General features: G+C 39.5%; 2 protein-coding genes across 2 annotated transcripts; both read right to left on the bottom strand.

The window, feature by feature from the left end:
- Positions 1–758: 758 nt before the first annotated feature.
- LOC311090422 (putative coiled-coil domain-containing protein 195) lies at positions 759–8,976 on the bottom strand (the record flags this gene model as incomplete). The annotated part of the gene is made up of 3 exons (XM_084125676.1): positions 759–888; positions 971–1,202; positions 8,742–8,976. The coding sequence occupies 3 exons, from the start codon at positions 8,974–8,976 to the stop codon at positions 759–761; spliced, it is 597 nt and encodes a 198-aa protein (XP_083981802.1).
- Positions 8,977–14,959: 5,983 nt separating this feature from the next.
- Positions 14,960–15,815, bottom strand: LOC311091591 (claudin-4-like). Its single transcript, XM_084127578.1, has one exon. It carries the CDS (start codon positions 15,780–15,782, stop codon positions 15,141–15,143), a length of 642 nt encoding a protein of 213 aa, XP_083983704.1. The 5' UTR covers positions 15,783–15,815; the 3' UTR covers positions 14,960–15,140.
- Between the last annotated feature and the right edge of the window lie 288 nt (positions 15,816–16,103).

Below are 16,103 nucleotides of genomic sequence, written 5' to 3'. Positions count from 1 at the left end.
CACCTTCACATACAAATCATTCTACAGGCTTTCATAGACAATCTAGGTAGTCGACGGAAAGTGTCTTTTTTTTTAAAGTTTTGTAACAAGCAGTTCACACATTGGCAACAAAAAAGCTATTAACACATGAACATTCTTACATATAGCCCCATTAACTCACTAATAATAATAATAATAATAATAAAGTGTAAACCTTCCTTTGGCTTCATTCTCTTTCATGTAGCAAATGAGTCACAGCTTTAATATATTTTAGTATGAAGATTGCATGCACAAGTTTTTAGTTAAACATGTTCAGAAGTAAACTATGTTATGTTACAATTAGGCAAGCTAAGATTTCAGGGAGAAATAAAAACAAAATGACTCAAACAAGTAAAGTTCGTCATTCAAAGCGCTCTGCACTAACAATTTCAGCAAACTCGTAGTAGTGGGCAGGAAGTGCATGTCTCCAGTGGCACTACACACGATCAGACTGTGTATACAGACACCTGATCCAAACGCCACAGCGAGATTGCTAGGTCTTCAGACGAGACCATGAGATGACTTGAGTTTCTTCAACTGGATTCATTTGAGAAACCAAATCTGTAACAGGAGTCAAAGTGTTGAGGTCAGGTGTAGGTATTAATTCACCACAGGACTCACTTACAACGTCTTAAATGAGTTAGGACAGAGTTTGACCACATTACTGAACCTCCTCTTTGTCAGATTCACAAACATTCCTTTCACAGGCGTTTCTGTATTTCCTGCTATTAGTTTGGACCTCACGAGTCCGTTTCAGCTATTGTTTTGAGTTCACAGGTGCTCCTTTCAGGCTGGTGCTCGGCCAGTACAGGTCGATTGGTATAAATATCATCCACAGGCAACAGGAAAGTTACCGTCTTGACTTTGGCTCTAAAATGTTAAATAAATTGATTAGCATACAAATTAGTAAGTCGATATTTCAAACAAAGCTACTCACTAAAGCCTAACTCACCTGTTTTTGTTGACAAACTCCTGAAGGGAATGCCTGTTGGTTAATTTCTCTATGTCTGGTTTTGAATAGGCAATAGAAGGAAGTCCAAGTGAGCCATCATGTAATTTTGTCCATTTATTGTTGTTTACAGTCTCCTCATATAGCCTTGGCTTGTGCAAAATCTCATTCTTTTGCGAGCCGTTCATGAAATTTGAGGATATGGAGTATCTCCGCACGGTCATAATAATGTTTTCTATAGAAAGAAATCAGAAAAGCATGTACATGATATTTTTGATCAATTATAGCCAACACTTGACTAAAAATACATTACTTGTTTGGAAAGAGATAATGTATTAACTTCTGTATCATTCTCTGTATCATTTTCATCAATACATTAGTCGTGAATGATAGCTCTGGCCCTTGAGGTCCACTGTCCAACCCTGTTCAACCACACCTCAAAAGTCTTCAGGATTACTTGAAAAATTACTTGTTTTTGATTAGGTTCAGGGTGCGTCTCAATCAGCTCCCTAGTTCAGTAGTCAGGGGACTGATCAGGGAGTCGTCATTTTAAGGTCTTAATTGCAAGATGCTTCCAGTGCACTGAAACGTTCACTACCGAAAAAAGTCCCACAATGCACCGTGAAAACCAGGAAGCGTCGACGTTCCCTTTTAAAGGGACACTTCACCCATTTGCATTGAATGGTTGTGCATTATTCCCTCATTTTCCCCTGAGACGGGAGAAATACGGATTTCAGTGTTGCAGTTCCTGCTTATGATGTAAAAATAGTAATTTTGCGTCATTCTAAGCAGGAAGTCCTATATCTTTGTAGAGGGGTTGAGGCTACAAACACTCGTTCCTCATTTTTCCAGGGGGTGGGACCCACTCACGCTACAGACCTATTACAGATCAGTGGGTGGGACTTCACGTGCCGCCATCTTGTTTGGAAGCTAAGATAACAGGCGCTGTGGAGCCAGATGTGAAGTTACGACAATGGCGGAAGGTACTCAATATGATATGGAAGAAGAGGATTTCGAAAGTCTGATGCTCGAATCAGATGTCCGTGGCTACCTTTACGAGCCGCAATATAGCGAAGAGCAGCGGAGGCTGATGGAGGAACAGGAGGCAGAAGACCTGCCTGTCACGGACGAGGAGCCCGTACTGGCTCGAGCTGGGGCCGACTGGTAGTCCCTGTGCTCTCACTGTGTGTCTCACTCCGTCTGCTGCAAAGAATTTCAACGATGCCAATTTCTCCTGGACAAAATCTCTGAATCAGACGAGGACACGGACGTTTGTGTTGTGAACTGGATTAGTGGGAATGGCTTGCGGAGCTGTGCAATGTGGTGCATTGTGGGAGTTGTTGTCTTCCATACAAATGCATCTTAAACAAGCGGCAACCTCCCCGTCTCTCTTGTGAAACCAACACGGAAGTGAGTTAAACTGCAATTCATCGACTGGCCGCTTGAGGCTGGCTGCACAAGTGAGTCAAATCTGTACCTCCCCCATGTTAAAATTACCAACTTTACAGCAGAAAAAAACATGTTTACAGCCTGATTCTCTATGTGGCTTTGGTCTATACAGCTAATTTTGCCCTTCATAACAACTGTGAGGGGGGTTAATTTTTTATAACTCATCCATTTAGTTGATTAATATTTAAAGTTCTGCATAATTAAGGGTGTGGCCACTTGAGTGACAGGTGGATTGCCGCTGATGTCAATGCTAGCCGTTTGTCTGCTGTTACTAGCCGTCACTTCACCTCAGCAAATTTTAGCTGCTGAACTTGCCATCTCTGCAGTGTTTTGTGCTTTTTTTCTGGATTATTTCATACAATTTAATACACCCATTACTTCGCCCACGGCTTAGGATTCCGTCGTTGTCGTTGAGTATCGTTCGAGAGAACAACCAGCGCTGTATTTCAGTTGTTTTCCTCTGTGAACATGCACTAATGGATGTCTGACAATTTCGTTGCTTTTTGGAGTTTTCAGATTTAAAAACGTCAATAAAGGCTTGTTCGTTCTGCTCTCACGGAACAGATAGATTATAATATGCTTATGTACCGTCAGGTGAAATCCTGCAGGTGTCGGCGCTTTCTCCGTCCATGCAATAAATGCACATCCTTGAATGAGCGCGGATTTTCTAGCGCATTTACTTGAACTTCATAGGCAATATATATGGTTTAACCCATTTGAGAGGCGGCCAAAATCAGAATTTAAAATGGACTGAATAAGCTCTCTATGAACTTGACGAGCGATGCCGCGCTGACGGACCATAGACTATAAAAAAAGTGACTGACATGTAACGTTATGCACATAAATCACTGTCACACACACTCTCTCAGAGTAATATTAAGTTACTGCATAATACATTTTCAACTAGTAAAATAGTACAGAATCACGATACATGGTCTCACTTGTAGCCATGTCTTTTAACTATTATAATATTTCGAAGGGCAAAAATAGGAACTTTTAATTGGCTTTACATCATCAACTGTCACTTTAGCGCGAGGCCCTGTGCAGTCGCAGACTTGGTACTGTCAGTAGCATAACGTTATAGCATTACCTCCCCAGCCTGAGCTAACTCGATCACGTTGAGCCAGGTGGGCGTGATTTCAGATAGCCAGGCTCCTCAGCTCCACTCACGCCCCGCCTCTTTGCCCATTTTCTGTTATCCGGGAGTGACGCAAGGCCAAGATGGCGACGGCCGGCTCCGCCCACTTTAGGCTTCAAAAATGCTCTTCAGAAACCTACGGGTGAAGTCACGGACACTACGTCCATATTTTTTTACAGTCTATGGTCTTAAAGTTACTTTCTGTCTTTCCTCAGTCAAGACGGCACCAAATTCGAAGTTACATTTCGACTGCATATACGACCCACTTTCAATAAAGATTAATGTTCCCACAGGTGAAATGCTCCTTTAGACAAAAGGGTTAAACTTTAGCTTCTGAAGTGCGAAACATAATCATGTGAGCCAACACAAAACTTTTGTTTTTTTTACAAGTTTACACCTGCCCATTCAGTTTTAAAGGTTAATAGTAAACTAACTTGGCTTGCTGTCTTTGGAGGAATTGAATTTATTAAATGAAACTGATAGAGCGGTGGCTGACATCACTGCTGCGGCTGACAATTGCTAAAATATGAGTTTTAGGTGGGCGGGTAGAGTTTGTTAATTAATATCGCAAAGACTAGATTATTGAATAGGTAGTTAATAGGCTTGTCTAATGTGGGAATGGTTTGTTCTGATATATGACTGAAAAGCATTTGAAGACCATCGGACAAAAGTTTTAATTTGGAGTTTGGGGATTCTGAAGTTGCATGTGGAAAGAATGGCTGGAGTATTGGTTTGCTGGGATGCCTGATCTGACTAGAATGGATTTGTGGTGTTTTTGAAACCAATGTCTGGAGATGGGGTTAATATTGTCATTGACGAAGAGGGGTTCAGTAGGAGAACGGATTCGGGAACTTCTGTGAGCTAAAAATAGAGAAATGGACTGGTAAGGCTAAAAAATTATATTGGGTGTCTGTGCATTAGTTGATCTATTTAGCTGTGCTTAATGTTGAATCAGATTGTGTCGCTGTCCAGGATCTGAAGATCAGAGAAAGGATCATGTATCTGGGGATCGGATTTGGAGTTGCAGGTAAACTCGGAATGTTTGAGGAGTCCGTAGAGGATGAAAAGTGGAGGTGGAGGTAAGGTTTAGGATCATGCTTATGATTCTGTAAAACAATTCTTTTAGCAGCAAAGACCGGAATTTGACTGAATCGAGATTAATTCCAAGGAACTCGAGGGAGGTAGCAGGTCCCTTGGTTTTGGGATACCTAAATCTGAAAAAAACAAAAAAAAAACTTTTGAACGGTGGTGAGGTGGGCAGCTGGGGGGTTTTGCTTGGTGAGACTGTAAGGTTTAGAGTAAATGAATGAGGTTAGGGATACGTGATTGTTTGAAAAGATCCAGCACAGGGCTTCACATAGCATGTCAAAGATTTTTGGGCTGCGTTTTCATCCAGACGTCAGACGTCCGGCGAAAAAAAATGTTTGTTACACTAGCACACTCCAAAGAGATGCCAGAAGTCAGGGTTTAATGGCATAACTTTGAAGGCTGACGTGATGTCGTTTTTAGCTAACCAGGCTCTGTGACCAATGGATTTAATTAGCTCAATCGCCTGGTCTATGTCGTGATAGTTCAAAGAGAACTCGGACAGAGGGATGAGGCTATTGATGCTTGGGACGAAGCAGTCGTGAGGAGTGGAGAGACTGATAATTTTGCACTTTTTTCCTGAAAACGTTCTTGTTGCCATTCCAATGGGGTTAATGCGGTAGACGTCGAATGGGGTGGGGGATCGAATGGGCCGATCATAAAGTTAGAATCCACCTCCTTTGCAAGGAGGGAGTCTGCAGTGTCCGGATCGGTCAGTGCAGATAGTAAATTATTACAAATGAAAGTTGCGTCTGGTAGGCTTTCTAACCTGGGATCGAAACCTTTTTGTAAACCAGAAAGTGCTTGTCGGGATGTTTTTTTAGCTCATGTGCTAAGTGAGGGATATTAACAGGAGAAGAGTGGTATTTTGTTTTTTGTCTTTATTGTTTTTTGCTGAAGATTTGTACATGGGACAGACACATGCGACCCGCCACAAAAATGACAAACATGCAAAAAACGGCATCTTTCATCTTTCAAACAATGCAAATCATTGCAATTGTTACAGACCTGGCGATTTGAACTAGAAGAAAAACGTCCTTTTTGTTTTCCAAAAAAGAGAGAGCGATACATGACTGTGGCATGTATGAGGTGGATTTAACATCAATGAAGGATGGCTGAGAATTTGAGGGGTTTTGGATTTGAGGGCAAGAATGGAACTGATGATCGATGGACCTACAGATGGCACATGAAATATTGCAGCACCCCAGGAAAACTGTTGTAGATTTCAAAGTCCAGGGCTACCAATTTGGACATTGATTCCAATGCGTGACTCTCATTGCACATTTTGCAGAAAATTATTTGTGGTAAGTTTAGAAATAACTGCCACCGAATGACAATGATAAGTCAGCGATGATGGATAGGTAATTGTTCAGTTCGTTTCATCTGTTTGGAAAGACTGAACAGATTACCTCTGAATATTTTGCGAAAACTAGTACAAGGAGAGGATGCGATTTGAATTAGATGGTGATTCTTTGATGATAACAGAAAATTCAGCACAGTCCAGGAAGCGAAGGCAATCTTTTTGCGGAATGAGGTGGTTCCTGTTTGCAAAGGAAACTTCATGGTGGAGACCACTCCAGGGACGGTTGGAAAGGAAGCAGGAGGGAAATTGGAAGGAACAAGGAATGGCGAGTTATGGGCGAGGCTGAGCAAATCTGAGGTGGGTGGCAGGTGGGGCTGTTTCGGGGGAGCAATGTTGTCAACAGAGGTAGCTGAGGGTGCTAGGAAGGTGTGGATTTGTTTGTTGGTGGAAGAATGGGGCTTGTCACAGGTAAAGAGCTGTACTTCGTATTTGTCAATGGGATGACGCGATGTCTGCTGCTTATATAGTACGCTCGTAATGATGATTGACGGGACTGAATGTTTTAGGCTCCTCCCAGACCTAGGTTTGGAACTTCATTTAAAAAACAAACCGTTGTATAATTATGTTTCAGCATAAACATACATAGCTAGACAGCTAATGAACAAAATCTAGCAAACATTTATTATTAATTTAAAAATGAAATGTTGCAGGGATATGTAACAATCAAAGTATTTATCATAATGTACTTTTAAATAACAACCAAATAATGTCAGAAAGACATATGTGCTGCAGTTGTTCATAAATATAGCAGTAGTGATGTTGTACAATGAGGACGTTGCCATGTCGCCAGAAATAGAGCCATCAGTGTCCCAATGTGTAGTGAGTCAGGGTCCATACCAGTGTCTGAATTTTTGTACACAATATACTGATTCACAAGCTAGGGAGCTGAATGAGATTCATCCCTAGGCCAGAGCAGCCCACCCTATAGGGTCTACTATGGTTTAATATGCACAGTGCATATATATATACACATTATGGCATGCCGTTCAGGAAATTATTGTATTTATAATATGAAGTTTGAATATATGGAATGAAACTCTGAATATATGGAATGAAACTTTGGGTAACACTTTATTTTGATGGTCCCTTTTGAACATTCTGTTGACTATAAGTAACTTTGCAACTACATGTCAACTAACTCTCATTAGAGTATTAGTGTACTATCTGCTAACTCTTTATTGTGATGGTCCTCCAACAGACACTCTACTGACTATAAGTAACTTTGCAACTACATGTCAACTTATTCTAACCCTAACCCTTCCAGTCTACTAATACTCTACTAATACTCTAATGAGAGTAGACATGTAGGTGCAATGTTACTTCTAGACAACAGAATGTGTTAAAGGGATCATCAAAATAAAGTGAAACCAAACTTTGAATATATGGAATGGAACTCCGAATATATGGAATGAAACTCTGAATATATGGAATGGGACTCTGAATACATGGAATGAAATGCTGAATATATGGAATGAAACTCTAAATATATGAAATGGGACTCTGAATATATGGAATGAAACTCTGAATATATGGAATGGAACTTGAATATATAATGGAACTAGCAAAGTATAGCAGCAATCCTAAGTAATGATGAGCTACAGAAATGCATGTATGGGGAAAAATGCTGAAAAAAACTTTATTCAGTGCAGTTCTACTAATGAAGAAATTCATTCACTATTTCATCACGGAAGACTGAATGCCGTGAACATCACAGGCCTGGAAGTTCCTGCTTATCAGGCAAACATAAATACAGAAAGAAACATGCATTCCACCTCACAGGGAGCGCCCACACAATTATTATGCATAATGATGCATAATGTTTTCAGCAACATTTTGATGAACACAATTACTCATAATCATTATTACTGTTGCAATAATTAAAATAGGATCCTCAAGATGACGGGATGTAGACTCCAAACTGTCTGTGAAGTTTGGAGTATGACCAGCTTTTTCAAAAAAGTTTTCTAGTTCAGTCCAAGTATTGGAACATTTCTGGGAATGGCATTTTTAAAGTCACGAAATTCAGAAGTCATGGAATATCACTCTGATAACAAGGATATATCTAGCTATACATTATTTATTAAGTACTGTCAAATTTGCACTTTCATTCCATACGTTTCATTCCATATATTCAAGTTTCATTCCATGTATTCAGAGTTGCATTCCATATATTCAGAGTTTCATTCCATATATTCAGAGTTCCATTCCATATATTCATTTTCATTCCATATATTCAAGTTTCACTCCATATATTCAAGTTTCATTCCATTTATTCAGAGTTCCAGTCCATAGTTCCATTCCATATATTCAGTTTCATTCCATATATTCAAGTTTCATTCCATATATTCAAGTTTCATTCCATTTATTCAGAGTTCCAGTCCATATATTCAGAGTTATATTCCATATCCTCAAATTTCATATTATAAATACAATAATTTCCTGAACGTCATGCCATAATATATATATATATATATATATATATATATATATATATATATATATACATATATATATATATATATAGTTCAATGTGTGTAAATATAAAATAAGGTAATATCTAAGATAACTAGTTTTATTTAAAAACTATTTTATTGTTGGTCAAAAGTATGATTTAACCACCTATGAGTAAGCCTTGTTTAGTCAGCCTTACGTTTTTACGGTCAAGTTACTTATTTGCATTCGTCAGAATTAAGATGTGGCACATGCTTATTAAAGTTTGAGTAACACCAGATATTTACCTTTGAACTGTCCTTCAAGTTCTGGTGCAGACACGTTCCGTCTCAGGTTGGCGTGGGTCAAGCTTTCCTGTGACCCGTCCTTCTGCTGAGTAGATAATGCACATGGCTTCATAGAGTCCGAAGCCGATGTTGGACGGCCGAGCTGCCCACGGAGTGTTTGGTTTTCGTTCTCTAGCTTTCTGATCTCATTCTGCATTTCTGAGATCACCTTTACCAAGCTCCGTCCACTCTCCATGCTTCCAGACTATCCGTCTCACCTGCCGCGGCTGCCCATTCGAGTGCAGAATAAAGAGTCCTATTTCCACTCCCTTATATTGGACCTCTCCCACAGTGCCTTTCAATCTCAGTCCAAATCTTGTCCCGGGGAGATTATGTCGCCTTTCACCACTTATACAGCTGAAAGCATTCAGGTGTTTGGCCTTTTGGGCCTCGGTACAATGTTTTATTAATCACAGACAGAGTGTTGAGTTTCGGTTGTTGACTCTGCCTGGAATAGTGCACATAGAGGAAAAATACTCATACAGATAAACAAAATAGACATAGAACACTTGGCTATAAGAACATCCTGATTAAATTTCTTTCTCTGAGAGGACAAAGGCAATTAATTTGTCATCAGACAGAGATGAAGATCTGCGATAGATTCAGAGGTAACTGATGCGCCTCCCTAGGAGCTTAAAAAATTCATCAGGTCAGTCAACAAGTAGCAACAAATCTAGGATGGAAAAGTTACCCAAAAGCATGTCCTTATTACATGTCCCCTTTACGTCTTTCTGAAGAGTAGAGGTAACAATTGCCATTTGAATGTTGATTTAACTAAAAAATATTTTGATGGTCTTAATATTTATATTCTTGCTTTCCATACATGCTGGTGTCGTCGTATATGATCCTTTTCACTGGTCACATCAAAAGATGTCTTCCATTTGTTGTTAAAGGTTACAGTTACGCATATATATGTTGTGGCTGTATCATTTAGAACAACCACTGTAGTTATGCATTTGTTAGAACTAAAGCAGTCACCACCTAAATATGTTAATTCATTCAGTTTATTTATTTACGTGTCTCTTCTTCATATACATTCTTACTCATTCTGTTCTCAGTGCTAAGATAGATAATTAACCTACTATCACTCTACTTTCATGGCAGGAGTACTTCCTATAATTAATATGGTCCAAGTATGCATTCAATTATATTTGGGATTTATTGCTATTGAAATAAGTTTTCAATTATTTTATATTTCTTGTTGAGACTTATTAATACAAATATAAATATAAATATTTAGCAACAGAAATTATAGACGTAAACATGTTGTATTTGTCTGAAAAGAGAGGAAGAGGTGATCAATAGAAACCAACCTCAACCATGGCTAATTACCGGTAATTAGCACCCTTAAAGAAATTGTGTGTTATTCATACACAATTATCCAGTGTCATTATGAGGTCCAATGAATATGCATTTGCCAAAGCAGCATAAAACAGAGGTTAAAGATATTGCCCTTTAGTTATAGCACAAGCATAAAAATAAAGAATACTGTGTTTGAATCTAACAAAGAATTCATTCTAACGAATACACATCAAATAAAAGGTTGCAAAGGAACATACAATGGGGAAAATTACAGAAAATTGCCCTAATATACATAAGCACAAAATGGCTAAGATCAGTATGCAGTTGTTGCTGCTTTAATGTTTTTTTTCCCCCTTCACACTACTGTGATCACAATTTAATCAAAGACAGCATACGGTAGTTTGAAAAATTACCACATTTGACAAACAAGAAATGCTATACTTATTTCTCTTTTCTTTTTGCACATAAATAAATGCATAATATTGTAATACATTAATGGAATGTAAATTATCTTAATTTTTATACATTATGAGATAAAAAGGTCCAAATTACAAGTTCATTTTCAAAATTCATACTCCCTGATGACCTCAATGATGAATATAAAAAGTTGTAAGCAGTAAATGTCTTTTGTTTCCCCCTTATCATAGAGCAAGAATCCCCCCCCCCCCCCCCCCCCAACACACACACACACACACACACACACACACACACACACACACACGTGTTGGGTTTCCATGTTTAATGGGGACTTTCCATAGACATAATGGTTTTATACTTTACAAACTGTATATTCTCTCCCCTAACTTCTATCCCCTTAACCTACCCATCACAGAAAACTTTCTACATTTTTACATGTAAAAAAAAAAAAAAAAAAAACATCACTTAGTATAATTTATAAGTGGTTTTCCTCATGGGTGACCAAAACATTTTCAAACAAGGATTTCGTATATATTGCCATCTTTGTGGGGACATTTTATTCCCATAATGTAGGATAATTTTATTCGCATAATGTAAAACTCACTCACACACACAATATTGAATACCAAAACACTATGTTGTTAACAAGAGATATCTGATTCTCTAGTGTGAATGCTAGATTCTGAATCTTGCATGAGGCTGTCTGTGTGGGAGAGAAACCCTATCACCCAAACACTAGCCTTGCTATCCATGGCTTGAAAATTGTGTCAGTGTGTGTGTGCATGGTTGTGATGACAACAGCAGATTATTGTGAGGCAACCGTTGTAAATACATTATATAAATGTCCTATACAAAATCTTTCACCAACCAAATGTAGTGTGACATTTTATTTTGTCTTATTGTATTACATTATTTATATACTTATGTATGTGGTTGCCAAGGCAATTCCACGTGTTTGCTAAGGTGTTCTGAGTGTTTTAGTGTGTTTAGGGTTTTCTGGTTTCTAGGTGGTTGCTTCCTGGCCCAACAAATAAAAACACATTGTTTTATATATATATATATATATATATATATATATATATATATATATATATATATTTATTTATTTATTTTTCAGTAGACCAACAGATCAAAAGTTTATCCAATTAGCAGAAAAGGGTGTTTTATTCCCGCGCATGTAGAGATCGAATATTCAAGCTGGAATGGAGAAATAAACCTTGGGAGAAACCAGACTCAGTCGCTCAGTTCTCCTCTGGCCAACGAACGAACAGTGTATGATTATGATTCAGGCAGCATTATAGGTTAGAAGTCAGATTGGATTGGAACAATCAGAATATTATCCAGTTCCATCTGGTTGAAGATCGGAGTCATGCCGGGATGGAGACTGGTTTGTTGAGTATCAGTGCCGATGGCTGTCGTGTCGATGAGGCCTTCACAGGGGAGATAACTGTTAACTTAAATTTTATTCGGCACAACCGAGACGTATAAAGCATAATACACATAAATGTTTCACAGTTGGCACGTTTCATCTACGTAGCAAGGTAAACACCTTTCCGTAGTGTCTTTGTTTAAACGCTAATATAATGTTATAATTACTCAAAAATACATGATCAAATATAAATAAAGATGATTAATTACCCTACTGTTGCAGACTGGATTATCCTCTAGCTTGGAAAAAATGACCAAAACTGAGGTAAAACTCAAACAGGTAAGTTTATTTGCAGATATGGCAGGGACACAATGCATAAACAAGTAAGTGATGATGATACTTGAGATTGTTAGCAGATGAGGTCTAATTTTTTATTGTTAACTTTGAGTCTTTGTCTTATAGAATCGTTGGAGCACACACACACACAAGGGAACAACGCTGAGGCAACAGATGACTTGGATGATGTGAGGACTGGAAGATGACTTGGATGACTGGAGATTGCCTTGGATCAGGTTACAGCAGTATATTGAGATAGTCAGGAACATACAGCAAGTAAGTAGCAAGGTGAGTAGCATGTAGCATCAGACAAGGTCAGACCATGACTGAGGGAGTGTGTGTGCTCTATATAGTGCTGGTAATGAGGGCTAGATGATTTCCAGCTGTGCGTGGTTAAGCACCAGGGAGGATGATGGGAAAAGCAGTCTGTGACATTACTCCACGGTGAAGCCGAGGGAACATTGAGCCAAGGTCGAGTCTATGGGTCCGATGGTTGAGGTGGAATCCGAGCTTGGAGGCTAGAGGTGGAGCTGAGGGACCCACACACCAAGGGTAGCATGGAGGAACCACTGGACGAGGCGAGGGGCTGAAGGGTGACAGCTGAGGTGGGGCCGAAGAACTGGCAGCGGAGGAGGGAGAGGGAGGCCGGGCGGAACCATCCAAGATAAAGGAGACTTGGGGCTGGCCAATGGAGACTTGGAACTGGGTTTAACCAGGAGCTGGTTAAAGACTTGGAGCTGGACTTGACCAGCAATGACTTGGATGACTTGGATGACTCGTCGCCAATGTCAACAAAGACGACTTGGGACTGGACGAGACCAACAGTGGTGACAATGGCTGGAAGTCTGTATGAGGAGGTACAGACTTCAAAGGCATGAGGATGAGTGGAGCTCTGCTCCACAATGTCAAACCACCAGCACTCCCTCAGGGTCAGACTTGGCAGGCTTCGGCTCTGGGTCTGCGGTGGGCTCTGGCTTGTGGTTTATGCTCATGGCGAGTACAGATTCGGGCACCAGAACGAACACTGGTTCAGGCTAGAGCTCCAGGACTGACACACACACCTGGACAGACTTGGCAGGTTCTGGCTCTTGGTTTGCGGTGGGCTTGTGCTTGTGGTCCTTGGTGGGCTTTGGCACTGGCTCTGGGTTTGTGGTGGGCTTGAGGAGCGAGGATAGGGAGAGGAGAAGATCTTCGGGGGAGTGACAGAAAAATCCTACTGTGCTCATCTTGTTGGGTCTGACCTTCTGTCGCGCTCAGTCTTGGACACCATGGTATTTTAGGTGTAGGTTTGTTGTTTTCTGATATGGGATTAGACTCTGGCTCAAACATGTATGGCTGAATTTCACTGGTTGCCATTTTTCAACATCGGATGTTTTCAAAACAATTCTACATGTGTAATTTGATGTAATAAAAACTTGCTGAAATTATAAGTGGACCTCAACGAACATTCTACATTTAAAAAAAAAAACATCGGCCATGAACAGGCAATAGTAAATCACCAGACTGATATGAACATATATAAAAAGAATAAACCATGCTCAAACAGCAGTCTACATGACACTGACGATACAACCTTTCAACCTTTCAGAAACAGCAGAGGCGAAAAGGATTGCAAAGAAAATAGATGAGATCAGAGATAGGTAGAAGTAAACAGCCCAAAATGGCCTTTGACAACTCTGGTGCGAATTCCAAAAATACATGGCACACATGTATAGATAAATGTTCCACCATATTAACACTGACATAGACTATGATTTTCAAGGTATATGTGAACAGTGGTCTCAAATGCAGAGAGTTCATGAACTAAAACAGAGTTTATCAGAACACTTTAGGAACCTCCAAAGTGAAGTGACACATGTGGGAAAAATGTAAAGGATAGTATGGGAGCTCCAAAGCTGTCCGTACAACCATCGTACATCCATTAAACAAATATAAGTTTGGGGAGGAGGGCTAGAGTGGTTATTAATAGACTAAGATTGGGGCATTGTGCATTTAATAATATGCTGACAATGGCTGGAAAGCCTCCATGTGTGGAGAAGCAGAAACTGTGTGCCACAAAATGGAATGTGTCATCCATCGTACAGAAAGAAATCTCATGTATTCAGAATTATTAGAATCTGGAGTTACAAATTATTCATTCAAATAAATTCTTAGTACTAAGAACTATGAGACACTAAAAGTTGTGGTTTCACTTTATTTTGATGGTCCCTTTAACACATTCTGTTGACTATAAGTAATGTCGCACCTTCATGTCTACTAACTCTCATTAGAGTATTAGTAGATGGGTAGGATTAGGGTTAGAATGTAGAAGACATGTTAGAAGTTGAAGTGTTACCAAAGTTGTTATAATCGAATTGGACTTTATATAAGGATATAACGTATAAAGCGTAGTTCCTCAGATGAACTGAGGAGGGCAGCAATACGCCTCTAATGAGTCTAGTCTGCTGCAAATATCAGAAGAAGAAGAAGAATGTTTACATGAAAGAAAGAGATAGAGAGAGATTCCCAAAAAAAATTTGGTTACACTTTTGTTACAGTGTAATTATATATTTAAGTACTGAGTAAAATTAATTAATTACATGTTCTTACTATAGGGTTAGGGTAGTATTAGGATTTGGTTAAAGGTTAGTTGCATGTAATTATGCATAATTTACTGTTATTACTATGGTACATGTAGTACATGTACAGTTAGTACATGTAACGTGTAACAAGGACACTGTAAAATAAAGTGTTACCAAAATTTTAATGAATCGACCAATTTTGTGTAGATCTGATCACAGGGTGATCATAAATAAGAAGAAATAAAATTCAAAATGTCAGTTGTCAAGCACTGAATCATCAACCAGAGCAGAGTTGTCTTTGTCTAACATTAAATATAAAACCAACAAGTGTTCACAAGTTCTTAGATACACTACTAATTCAGTCCGTTAATAAAGTCATCCGGTAAGGGGGCTTTGTATAAATGTAGTACTATGAATGGTGTGGAGTGGATACTGAACCCCTGGCTCTGAAGTTTGCGCTTGTCTTTCATCCTGTCTCTGCTTCTGGACTGCTCTACAGCAAATAATGCTTAGCACTCCTCCACCCACCTCAAGCAACACTATTCCCATCCAGCCAGTGAAGATCGCAGCTCCCCTTTCCAGTGTTAATGAGACATTGGCATTCGAATCTGTTAAATGTGTAGTCCAGGAGATCACCACCAGTAAAGGCAGCCCGCTTACAATAAACGATGGCCCGGAGGCAGCTTTAAACAATATATTCTTAGGATAACGTATCCACCCAATACCGTAAACTGCCATGGCAATAGATCCAATTCCTATAGATATGATGACGAGGATTTTCCAGGTGGTAAAATGTTCCGTCAGAGACAGCAGAGACTGATAGAAGGTGCAGTGAAGTCTGCCAGTTGTGTGGTGTTGCCAGTTTAACCACACTCCATCCCAATACAATGGAAGTGTTGTTGTTGTGTTCTCCACCGTTCCACTTACTTTCCACATTGGTAGAAATCTTGTAAGGATAGTGCAAAACCAGCCTGCACTAGCCAGCCCGAAACTAGCAAATTCAATTTTTATATCCATGTCTGTGTTGATTCAGGACCGTGGAGCAGAACTGTTTTCCATATCACGGAAACCAGCTGTACTGCATTCCAGCTGTGGGCGGAGAGACACACTGTGGTTGAAACGTGGAGGATTCTTTTGTGTTTTTGCCATGGTTTCATAACAGATCCCTCTATTTCCTCTCATGATGAGACATGAATAGGGAGCTATGGAGATTGTATGCTTACACATCAATACTGACTGACATACTGACATGGTTTAGTTCTGTAGTGCAAAACAACTCCAGAACCTTACTAATAAAAGTGTTGGTCAAAAACGTTTTAGGAAAATGCTGTCCATGAA

This window comes from Abramis brama (assembly GCF_963993115.1).
Source record: "Abramis brama genome assembly, chromosome: 10".
Lineage (NCBI taxonomy): Eukaryota > Metazoa > Chordata > Actinopteri > Cypriniformes > Leuciscidae > Abramis > Abramis brama.
Note: the sequence above shows the minus strand (reverse complement) of the source record. Positions and strands in the feature narration are given on the sequence as shown.